Raw genomic sequence first — 13357 nt, forward strand, 5'->3', positions numbered from 1 at the left:
TTGGTGGCTTCAAGAGAGTATTGCAGCTTGTAAAATTTTGAATTTTTTTTTCGGGATTTTTTTAAGGCAATTAGGGAACTATGAAACAACTATATATAGCTTCTAGAGAGTTATTGGCAAATATGAATAATATGAAAAGGTTTATGTGGACTTTCCTGTAGTTAGTATGGTCTAAGGATCCGGAAGTTATAACCAGCTATATCATTAGTTACTTTAGGCTAGGAAAGCTAATATTACCGAAGCAAGAAAGCTAATATTTGGGTGTAAGCATTTTCATCAACGAAATTTGCTAGGATTTAACTCGTATTCTTTGATTCAGGACAAATGGTTTTCTTTCGTGCTATATATATATTGCACTTTTTAAAGAAATAATTAACATCGGGAGTCATTATCACTTTAAATAAATACTCCTAAGCGAAACGAATGCCATTTGCTGCCGCCCTACATTAGTTCATTAACTGTTTTATAACTTTCCGCTCCAATTCAAACTACGCGCTAAGGAATACTCTATCAAAATTTCGAGTAGTTAATTGTGTTTGCCTCCATCATATTTCATTTTATTATTATTATTTCGCCATTAAACTAACGCTGCAATTCAAAACACTTATTTTCGAATGTGGAAATTAATTGCAAAAACATTTAAAGTGCTTTTATTGCGAATTGTTTTCGAAGTGGAAGCGCCGTATAAACTTTTCGCCGGCAGGAGCGATGAATGCAAAGGAGTGTATACTCCAACCGCATGCACGCACACGCCACCAATTGAAAAAACACTCGACGACTACTTTGCCGAAACTCTGCAGAGAGCGCTTGATGCCAACTAGTTTTATTCACTCATCAACTCAACGCAACTCAACTCAACTCAACTCGACTTCGACTCATCAATGCCGCTTGCACTGCTATCTGCACCCTAAATAGCCCACATGCATATCGCAGCGGCGGCCTCGCCAAGTCGTAGTATATTGCCATTCGCTTCTCCATAATTATTTTCCGACAAACTTTTATTGAAACTAAACTAATTTCGAAACAAGCAGCGCAGCAGCAGCGAGTGACGCAACAACTTGAGATTTTCAGTAATTACAAATTTTGCATAATCTCCTGCCTATGCTGTCATCGGCGCCATCGCCGTTGTTGTCCATGTCCTACATCCCTTAGCTGTCTACTCGTACATATATGCCATAATAGTTAGCGTAGTTTTACTAGTGTTTATCTCTTCTCAAAATGTTTCACTTTGTTATGCAACTCTTTTTATTTACAGCAATTCATCGGGTTCAAAGGAGACTGCCACGCCGACAACCACACAATCACGCCCGGCAGGCACTGCGGCGGGTGGCAGTTCGGCAGATGTGGCGGCCGGTGCGGGTGCCGGCACGAGTGGCGTTCAACAGGATGCAGCGGCCAGAGAGGATTTGTTGGCGGTCCAGAAGTTCGAGCGCGAACCGCATGATCCCTTCGACGATTTATTCCGTCTGCTGATGGGCCTTGACAAGACCGACTATTCGCATGTGTTAATCGATGATGATGGCACGACGATAACGGATAATCCAAGCATTGCTGAAATAACGGGCCTGAAACCGAGGTGAGTACACTATGAAATGGGGTTTAAGAACTATTGTAAAAATATATATACTTGTGAATCGGTTGGTTGGAAATGTATATTTCGATCAATACTTATTTAACTCTATTAAACTGAATTTAGAATTACTATATATTATATATGTATATGCTATAGCTCTAAGAGGAATGATGCCAAAATCGTATAAAATTCTTCAGCAATTTCTTTATTAACGTAGAGCTGATTTCCAAGAATCTTAAGTGCTCCATTCTATTCCATTTTTCCTTAAATATACATATGATTACTCATACGAGGTGTGTTAAAAAAATAACGGGAATTTTTGTGATTTTTTAATATTTATTCATTCGTCTACATTAGTGTTGCTGACTTCAAAATAACCTTAAATGGAAAAAATAGGAAATTTAAAAATTCCCGTTATTTTTTGAACCCCCGTCATATTACTGTTATGCTGCCATTCCAACAATACGCCCTCACATTAGTTGGTGTGGAACTTATTCAACATTTCGGCAGCTCAGTAAGATGACAGTTGCGTAGGAGCTCGGAGAACAATGTAACCGAGTTACACATGCGCTCCTATAAGTACACATAGGTACAGTTATAAATAAATATATGCATATGAGTATGACTGTGAGTATCAAAAAGTAATGACATTCATCCGGATTTCTTCACGCATGCAATTTCACATTTCGTGAATGCTCCGCAGCGGATTCATTGCGAATAATACATATATTTATGTGCATAACGGTATGTGTAGGAGTGTGTAGCGCTTTTCCCAGGACTCATTGTTTTATAATTCCCTCGGAAAAATGACGACTTGCAGAATATGCATGTTATATAAATGTCTGTATGTATATATATAGTATAAGTATATACAAGTATATGTAAGTGTATGTATGTTCGTGTGTGTTCGGGTGTGTGGCACCCGCAGCAGCACAGCGGCAATTGTGAAATTGCTGTGTCACTATTAATTCTTATGTGTTGTGCTGCGATAAGTGAGTGGCATCCTACAAGGTTTTGAGGTTCATATTTATGGCGTGTAACGGTATGTTCTCACGAAATACATATATACACATATTTGTATGTGGACAACTGTGTGCTGCTTTCTACATCATGCAATGTTTTACGAAATGTACGGCATTATAATTACATGGATATTTTGCCGACCTGTGCAATGTCTAGGTATTTCAGTCATTTTAGTATTTTTCTATATATGTATGTAGATGTCTGGGTTAAGTATGTAAAATACTGCTACCGGGATAATGGCACAACCTCTCATACACTGGGATTATGTGTGTGTGTGTTGGAACTAAAAACTGTGTGGCATAGTTTGCTGTGGTTTGACATGGCATTGCAAGGCATGACGACGACTCCACGACATAATAAAGGGAATGACATTGCATTAATTTTTTACCATTACAGCATTTTTAATCAAGCGCATTTTTATACCCATGCGCCAGACGTTATGCAGAGCTTTTACCATGATCAAGCAGAGCTTGTTTTTGACAGTCAAAATTAGTCGGTTTGGATTTCATGTTACCCACCCCACAGTTAGTAGAACCTGGGTGACATCTACTAACTACAGTTTATTTAAGATAGCTATTCATGGCTGAGATGAATACGAAGTTTTTGAAAATATTTAATCTGGAAGAGATTTCGTTGGTGAAGCCACAAGGACTTTTGAAATTCGTAACAAGCGCTGTCATCCTAAAGGATGATTACTCCTCATTAACTAAGTGACGGCACTCCATCTGGTATCGCAAAAGACCAAAACTGGTCTATGTGTGGCGTTTGATCCTAGCAGAGTAACCTAACCTAACCTAATCTAACCTTTTGAAAAGATCTGTTCTAAAGATATTGATATTCACGTGTACGTGCTGTGTTCAAAAAATAACGGGAATTTTTTTTTTTTGGAAAAATTTATCATCCGCCTATATTAATGTTGTTGCCTTCAAAATAGTACCAAAGGTCAAGGCTATCCCAAGCCTTTGGATCCTTCAGCGATGTAAAACGACGACCCTTTCAAGTTCTCTTTATTTTTGAAAAGAGGAAAAAATCACTCGGATCCATATGTGGCGAATATTGAGGCTGGAGCATCGCTACAGTATTGTTTTTTCACCATAACTTCAGAAATTTTTCCAACTTTCGTTCCGTGCGAACTATTCACCTCCTTACATTTTTCTAACTGAAGCAAGAAAATATTGGCTTATGTGCTGAGATAGTTAATATTAAAAAATGCATTACATACATACACACAAATGCATATACGAAATCAGCGCTAATTTATATTGCAGCCGTGCTTTTAGCCTTATTAAAATCTGTCCACTCTTACTCTCTTTGATAATTATTTATTTATTTTTTCTAGCATTTAATTATTCCAACAAGGTGGAAACGTCGTCGTGTTTTCGCTGCCGTTCCCTGCCAACAACGTTTGCTCGCGAATGTCACTAAGCTTTGGCTTAATACGCCATCTTTATTATTCACCACGTCACATAGTTGCCTTGACAGCTTTTATTATTATCCCGTCAAATGTTGTAATATTAAATGTCCCTTGCAGTTTGGTGCGCTCAGCAGCAGCGGCAAAAGCCAAATCAGCGCTTAAATTTTCATGTTGTTGACATTATGGCCGCAGCTTGCTTTGCTCGCTTATTGCGTAAAGTTTGTCAGCTCTTTTGTTATCATAACAACTCTTCTTCATGGCTTTTTGACTGCCTACTATCTGGCGCACCATTCGAGTCATCTCTACGACTTGCTGCTCGTTGATTGCGTAGCGCAAAGTTTTGTGTTGACCATTTTGTAGCTCGAATTTGCATTGTGTTTGGTGGCTTAATGCACTTTGTACAGTTATTTGCGGACATCAGTTGTGTAGTGTATTCTAAAATAACTATTTCTAACTGTTATTGTGTGAAAGTATTGCATTGTTTCTTCTTTAAAAAATTAGGTTTGTTTTATCTTTTTCAAAACAATGAGTATAGATGAGCCCTCTTGCTGTTCGAGGGAAAAAAAATATAAAAAAATATTCGGGGCAATATATAACCATAAATTCTTTAAGGGAAGTAAATTTAAATTATTGACTGTTCAGTGGTCTCGAATCATAAAACTCTGGGTTTAACCGTCACATTAAGCTCCGAACCATCTGCGTTGAAATTTACTGTCCTCTCCTTCAACAGCTATGTCCTCCTCTCCCATCACTTGCAATAACGAAAACAAAAACGGAGCTGTTTGAAGTTAAATGAGCGACTAGTGATCGGGACAATCAAAGGGTTCGTAGTACAAAGGTTTCAAAATGTCAATATTTAGAGCCAACCAATCACTAAAATTAGATGAGTTTGATACCAGCAGCCTTTCTAGAGTTGTATAACAAAGCCAAAACTAAATTAAAATTATATTTTATGCATTCCACTACTTCACCATCTCTTGCCATGAAAAAATATGAAATTCTAAATAAATTTTCTGAAAGATTTTATTTATTTCGCAACACACTGATTTTAATCTCACAATGCTGCTAGTAATAGAAGTAGCGTGCATCCTCACTATAACAGCATTTGTTGCTGCCCCATCGAGAAGGTACCTGCTCCGCTCCCAGCGGCTGAGCAGACACGTAGTTGATGGCGAAAGGCGCGCAGCGGGTTATTTCAAATCGTTTTATGCACTAAGCTAATTTGCTTTTGCCCATTTCTACTTGGCGCGTGCTCTCATACAGCAGCGGCTGCATGATGCCATCTTGCCACCATATATACTTGTTTACAAACATATACACATATTTCTAGGGGAATATACATACATATGTATATGTGCATTTGTAACACTGACACAGTCGTAGTGGAGGGTGAAAGTGATGAAAAAGCGAAACTGAGTTTTTGCTTATTTTTTATTTGTTTGTGTGTATGTGTGTGTGGGGGACTGCTGCGCCAACACCAACGTGTCCAATAGTTTGAGTTCTACAAGAATGTTGCACATTTAATTTACGTGACTCAATTACAAAAGGATTTATTTTCATAGCATTTTCATGTATAACTTAGAAAAACGTTTGCCACGTCAAAGCGTTCAAATTTCTCACGCATTTCGTGCGACCATCAGCGCACCATCAAGTTGATTTGCATACACACATACCCGATACTAGTTGAAGAAGCTGTGTGTGCTGAAATAAAAGAGGGTTTAAAATTAATAAAGGAGCAGAATTTTTTTTAATTTTAAGATTATGTTAGAAAATTTTACAAATATATAGAGATGGTTCTAATAGAACATATATAAAACATATGGGGATTCACACAATAATTTATGTGAAATATGAAAATAAATTTGAAATAATATATTATTCTAAAACTTATACTCTATCTTCATTCACTCCACACTGCAACTCCATGCATATTATTCTAGTTTGCGTTGCAATTTTCCGATTTATCAAAAGTTCATTTTATGCTTCTTCTTCTTCTTTAAACGGATTGTCAACTTGGTAAAGAAGTTTGTTTCAAACTATACGCGCGAGCACAAATCAAAAGAAGACGCTATCATGAGCGTCTAACTGCTTATACAACTTGCACTTCCATCTTACAGTGCCTTGAAATAATAGAAAATATATTCATACCTACTAAATTGAAAAGCAAGACAAGACAAAAGCAAATGAGAAGGGTGCAACAGAAAGAAATAATTTTAAATTAAATGAATTTGAAATAAATTTGATGAAAATAGAAAAAATATTTAAGAACGCAAGTTGTCTAAATTACACATCAGATCTGCTGTTATTTAATTTTTATTAGCCAAAGAACTGCTCATATCCTGCTCATATCACTCATATCCTTTCAATTGTACTAAGAAAAAGGTGTGGGGCGAAAGGTGTGGGGGTGCAATTTGAAATCAATCAAAGTTCGTTTAATCAATTTGCTCTGTCAGCGAGACAGAGTACATATAAACACAAAGGAACATTGTTAGCCGGTTAGTGGAACTCAAAGTGAGCATCACTCATACGCCACGGTGCATCCCCAAGCGCACTAACGACAAGCAAAACGCCAAATGAACGCTGACAAAAGCGCGTACGCTACATTGAACGTTGAGTGGCTCGCATATGCACACAAACACAAATATTTATTTTCTTTTCTTTTTCATTTTTTTTTTTTTGTATTCTCATGCGCTCACATTCTTACAACATCGCCACGCACACTTATATATACTTGTGCACACAAGCTCTCGTTACAGTACTCATAAGTATAACCCGCGGAGCTCCTTATGGCTTCTTGCAACTTATCCCAATTCCTATTTATCCAATTCACTAGCAGCAGCAGCAGTCGAAAGTTTTTTACGCAAATTTCGAAGAAACTGTAAAAGTTTTGCATGTGCCCCTTCACCCCCCTGCCCATTTGTTATCTAGTATTTCGCCGCAACTTAGCAAGCGTCACGTCATCCCGCTCACATACACTTACGATATGCATTTCCTTACTCATATTTCGACTTCCCATATTCCGTTCTTCGTTCTTCCTTCATTTGGAAGCGCCTTGTGGCAACGTGGCTGCCGCTGCCGTCGCCTGCTGTTGCTGCAGCTGCTTGTTTGCATATCATTAGGGGCAAATTGCAGGAAAACTATGCCAAAATGCATTTGGCTGGAATGCAGCCAACAGTGGAATCTACATACTTGAACATATGATAATCGTTGACCAAGTTGGAAAGTGTCCCTGTAGGAAAATTAGTTTGTTTGTTGGAACAGGCAATTTTTTTTTTTTTTGTTTTGAGACTTCGTAGTTTACAACTTGTTTAGAGATGTGAAAGTGAAATATCTGTTAATAGACACTCTGTGACACAAAAGCCCTAAATTATTTATTTAAAAAGATGTAGACTGTTGGATGACTGTATTTTTGTGAGTCTCCTTTATTTTATTCTATATCCAGCATATTCTGCCTTAAAATTTGAACATCTGTCACTAGCAGCTTCGCCCATCTTTAGCATCTTTTAATCCCTAGTATTGTGGTTTCCTATACATTACTATGTTATGGCAGCTTGAGATTGTTTCACGAATTTTTCATACCACATTCCTTTGTTTTGTCGTTAGATTGGCTGCCAGGATCTCTCCGTGTAGTAAAGAAATGAACCCACAATTGCTTAAGTGTATTATCTAAATAGTTTATAGTTCACAATTTGTATTCCTACAAACCGTTACAGGTGAGTAGTAACAACCAGGTGCTTGTTAAGAGAGAGTCAATCGATCGTCGGGTACACATTTAAAGTCAAACAAATATTTAAGCTTTCTTCCTTTTTTCATAATGTGGGTTATAATAACCCTGGCCTCTTCTTTGTCCGGTAGTTGGATCATGCAGATTGTCTGTATTTCAAAGAGAACGAGTTTCAGTGATCTAGTCGTGCTTCCATTGAGTCCATAACTCAATAGATTTGATATGAAATTTTGCCATATAAGGCCCCATTGGTTCTGCTGGACTGGAACTGGAACTGGAGCTATCTGTATGACCTAAGGTTGTCTTTTTTGCTCAATGTTTGCAAAATTTGCAACACCGGAAGTCCGATCATCTTATATAAAAGAATGAATACTTGGGAAGCAAATTATAAGGATTTATAGCAATTGTTTTACACTGGTTGTGAAATTGGAAGCAAAAAGATGTTTTCTCATTACTTATTCCTAAGATATAATCCAACTTCGATGTAATATAGCGTTATATAAATATCAAAAAGTTTAGTGAATTTTGTAACATTGAATTGCTGAACTTTAACAAGCGCTAAATAAACTGTAAAAGTGGCATAAAAATGAAATCAGCGCTTTATTTATTCTTGGGCTTCTCTTTTGATGAGCACCAAACTGATTTCACTTATTGTTAAACACGCCAAAAAGCGGGTAGTTGAGCGTAGTCAGAGGGGAAGAGTTAACATACAATATTGGAATATTTTACAAAAAAATCAAGCGGCCGCAGTTCACTTGGCAAAACATGCCATTTTCTATTTCTAACGCCGAATTTGTCGATATGCAAATGTCATGCTTTCGAATTTGAGTTCTATTTTGCATATTTACTTCAGTATTTGGTACCCAAATTTAATATTTGCCGCTTCATTTTTTCTTGCAGCAAAAATGCGACGAATTTGGAACGTTTCCAATGGCACATATCTAAGCGTGAGCTTTACAAAGAGAATGACACGATTGTGGACGAAGTGATACACGATATGATCAAGCTGCCGGTACAACATGTTGGTGAGTACAATCAAGCGAAGAAAATTATACTCTTACACAAATTTAATATTATTTTATGGCCTACCGATACAAGTACTTAAACATAATAAAAAAATATTATAAAATATATAAGTGTGATCAGTGATACAAGCAACAGTGTTGTGCCAGACGCAAGTGTTTATTTATCAGTTGGAAGTGCATTATACTTTTCAAATAAAACATTTACATGCAGTCAATTAGTTTATTTAATCCGAAAGACACTTGCATTCTTCAAATATACGAGTGGAATGACTGAAATATAAATGAATGCTCTTACGTGAGTAATATTGTATGAAATGTATAACAAACAATATGTGAATGAAGTCACGCAACTGCAACAATTAGCCAAACAAATTGTGTTTTCCTCCTTCTGCAGTTGGCTCAATCGACACCACCTCTCTTCTATATATATACATATATACATATGCATGTAGTCTCCATTCATTATACACATCCATCACTGCTGTGTAATCCAGCACGAAGAGCACTCGCAACAACTGCAACAACTTCTGTATGAATGGCAACCTACATAATTGCACTAATTGTGTTGTTATTTCAGTTGTTTGTTGCATGTATGCGTTGCAACAATTGCTGCTTTTGTTTACAACATAAAGGCGCATTCTGCTATTCTACCTTTTTGTGTGTGGATTTGTGTGTGTATGTGTGGGTAAAGTTGAAACAAAGTTGAAGGTAAAACTCGATTCAACTTATCTCAACGCGGCTTGACTGTAGCCACTTGAAGTACAACTTGTTACAACTGTGTGTGTATATGAGTGTTGTTGTTGCCTGTGGCTCTGTATGGCTACGAAATTGAAATTATCTCTAGTTGAGCTCAGGTTGGCTTTTTGCACGATTTCAATCAAAAATTTAAACTTTTTTGTGAATAAAAAAAATGAAACATTATATATTGGGTTACTACTGATTAAGCTGAGAAATTTTTGAAGCATTTTTTATAATAAAAAAAAGAAATATTTTTCAAAATATTTTATTTTATTTTATTTTTAATAAATTAATTTTCAATTCCAGTCCAATCGATTTTTTTCCAAAAAATTAAATTTTGAGTTATGTCATTCTATCACTTAGTGTGCATTATAAATTTTCATTTCATTTAAATTGTAGAACAAATGTTTTCCCCAAATTTCATTACTACAATACCCAGCTATCAACAGTATTTAGTAATTGTGGCAACAAAAAAAAAAAAACTAGAAAAAAATAAACAAAATAAAATACAATAATGTGGCAGCTCCAAAAGTGAGTGTTTGAGCAGAACAACTGAAAAGTTTGCACCGGAAACGTAACCGAAAAACAACTATAGCTTCTCGCATTTTATTGTCTGTCAGCATGAATGCTGCGGTTGAATTTGTAGTTTCGCACAGTGTTTGTGTTTGTTGTTTGTGTTACAATTTGTATGTATTTTTTGGTTTCGGTTTGTGTTAACAACTCGGGATCAGAATAATTGCGCATTTCCCCACACGAAATAACACAAAATGTATGGCCTAGGATGAGAAGTTTCAAAATGCATGTGCACTCCACATACTCGCGCACGCTTTCGCTGCTGCATGTGATGAGCGTTCTTGTTTGCGTGTGCTCATTTGCTGGAAAACAAGTGCCGGAGCCCGATTGTGGAGAGCCGTAGAGAGGAATTCGCTCAGACGACTGACTTTGCGGTGCGGAAACGCATTTTTTCACCTCATCCTTTTCGGAGCAAGTCTAGTTCTTTGGAAAAAAAGTGTAAAAAAAAACTAAAAAAACAAAAATAAAAACAACAACATTTGTTGTCGTTACTCTACGCTCATTTTTTGCTATTGCCACTTTGCAATAACTGTGAGTGGGCGAAGGCCTTTGGTTTATGCAACTGCTGCTCACATGCCTGTGCAACCCGCCAGTTGCTACTCTCACTTCGTGTGTATGTTACGCGTTTGTAATGCTCTGCATTAAGCAAGTTTCCCATTCTCTATTCTATAATTAACGATTTATCCATTTTCCTATGATTTGCACTTTGTTCGTTAGCTCAAACTTTAAGCGGCGGAATCGGAAGTAGCACACATATAATAATGGTTGCACTACTTGAGCTGCGAAAAGCTTTATTGCATTTATTTTACAGCTTCATACGTTCAAGTCGCCTTTACATTCAAATATTGTTTTACAATTATTATTTATTATTTATGTAAACAAAATACAATTTCTCCCGAGAGCGGTTATTGCGGTTTGCACGTCCAGCTTTTGTGTTTTTAGTGTAAAGCAAAGGATGAGGTTGTGAGAAATTTTTAGCTACATAGTTAGAGCTAATGGAATGATTTCCATTTAATTCATTAATAACATTTTTTAGAATTTTGTCCAATTTCTATTAAAAAAATTATTTCTCTTCATAATATTGTAGTTAAAAAACAGTTATCAGCGTTTTATTTTTATATTTTTTGCATTAATTACGTAAAACTTTCATGCTTGCCCCTTGTACTGCCATGGCGTATGAGTAACATTTGAAAATAAGGTTCAAGTTGAATGTTACGTATACGCCCCGGCTGCTATATATTGAAAAATAGTATGTTATTTTAAATAATAAATACAAATTTGAATGTTTGTTTTTTAAAATCGTCTATATTTTTATTATTTTTATATATCGACACATTTGAATTTTTATCATATTAATATTACGACAAATTAAAAAAAATATCTTCTCTTGTCTCTCTCTCTTTGCAGTGCAAAAGGAAGGCGGTACGCAGTTGAAATTGATTATCGAATTTCCCAGCGACATCAAAGCGCTGATGAAGCCAATGAGGTAATTATATCATTTCCATATGGCATACGTATGCCACAATTAAGTAAGTAGCCGTTTAAGCGCGCGCGGCGATATAAATATTAACAAGATTATTAAATGATTTTCCCCGCGCTGCAATCAAGAGTCACAAAGAATTCCAATTCCACGAAATCTGCATTAACTGTTGACGGCGGCAATGAAATGTGAAATTGCAGGCAATATTTCTGCGAACTGCAACGAGCATATTGCCAGCATGCACACGTAAGCGCCACGTAACTGTACTGCCTTGTGTCATTTACGACCTTCCGCCATTCAATATGAATGCATATTCCAGTTGGCAGTCACTCACATGCACTCACATAACTCATACGCCACGGTGGTCGCGTGTGACTGCTGTTGTTAATTGTTGCTGTTGTGCGCAATGACAACGACAACAATAAACATTTTTAATCGTGGCTGATAGCAATTTATTGCAACTCCATTTGCCATGCAATCGGCGTAAGTAATAAAAACTCCGAAACGGTTATGTGGGGGGGGGGGGGGGAGGGGGGTGCTTGTGTGCATGGCGCAATGCAAATGTAGCAGATGATTATTGCTTTTGATACCGTGATTGGCAATGTCAAGGTGCGTGCAGTGGTCACATCAGTAGGAAATGCAATAAATACAACGCCATTTACACGCACATACCTCTACATACCTATGCACATATATAAAAAAGTATAGACACGCACAACAGTGGCGAGTTTATTGGTTTCGTGATTGCAGAGGCAGCCGGGTGCATGCAATCTGTTATGTGTGGGTGTGTTCATGAAAGTAATTTGTTTAATGTAAAATTCCTTTAATATTTGGAAATATTAAATTTGATTACTGAAAACAGGAATTGGGTTACGTAAAATATTTTCAGCACTACTCAACTATCGCCTAAATGTAGACTATGTTTATACCACCATAGAGTTTCGAATTCCATGTTCCTACTTATTTCATATACATTATAAAAATTAATTTATTTTTTATATTTTTTTTTCAGATTTCCTCGCGAACAACAAACTTTGCCGAATCACTTCTATTTTACAGACTATGAGCGCCACAATGCGGAAATTGCTGCTTTCCATTTGGATCGGTGAGTGAAAGAGTAGTTGAAACTGAAACGAAATCAACAATTTATCAATACCCGGCCTCATATAGGGCGTGATGATGCATGTAAACCCATTGCAGCATTGAACTGAAACAATCATTAATGAATATAAATTTACGCACCACTCCTCTCGCACACGCACATTCACACAGCTTGCGTTCACTTTTCCTTCATCTTCTTATTCCGTTTGCGCTGTTTATCGTTTCATCCTTTCATACATATTATTACTCATTATCTGACTGTAATTAAAGAGATGCAGCTTAAAAGAAAAAATTATCTGTTTCGTATAGTCAGCTCTTTAATTATGAATTGGACCGACGCGGCGTAGTCGCATTCGCAGAAACTTCAGTTCTTATGAGTTTAAATACAAAAGATTGAATTTTATTAAGAAGGACAGTTAACAGTCGTAAGTTTAAATAAATAATTTAAAATTGTTTTATTTAAAAAATATTATTTAAAAATAAAAAATGAATTAAAAATTATAATAACAACTTAAAAAAAATGTGTTTGGCGCCATGACGCCACGATATCTTCACTACCACAGAAATGAGCGTCTGAGTACTTATCGTTACAATTGAGTTCTCTGCTGAAAGCAGCACTTGAATTGCGCTTTAATTCTTACAAGTATTTCCACCACTCTAAGAAGCGTATATGGCACCTCTAACCACCTACTTTTCCTACTTTTGC

The 13357-nt window shown here is 36.5% G+C and overlaps 1 protein-coding gene across 1 annotated transcript in view; it reads left to right on the forward strand.

Annotated features, from left to right (window-relative positions):
* Positions 1-13357, forward strand: part of LOC105218231 (uncharacterized) — a 41294-nt gene that overhangs the window by 12723 nt on the left and 15214 nt on the right. Inside the window, exons 4-7 of the mRNA XM_029045944.2 lie at positions 1256-1576; positions 8635-8759; positions 11478-11556; positions 12563-12655. Of these exons, the coding sequence (XP_028901777.2) occupies positions 1256-1576; positions 8635-8759; positions 11478-11556; positions 12563-12655 (618 nt within the window). The remainder of the gene's footprint in view (positions 1-1255; positions 1577-8634; positions 8760-11477; positions 11557-12562; positions 12656-13357) is intronic.

This window comes from Zeugodacus cucurbitae, chromosome 2 (genome assembly GCF_028554725.1).
Source record: "Zeugodacus cucurbitae isolate PBARC_wt_2022May chromosome 2, idZeuCucr1.2, whole genome shotgun sequence".
NCBI classification, from domain to species: domain Eukaryota; kingdom Metazoa; phylum Arthropoda; class Insecta; order Diptera; family Tephritidae; genus Zeugodacus; species Zeugodacus cucurbitae.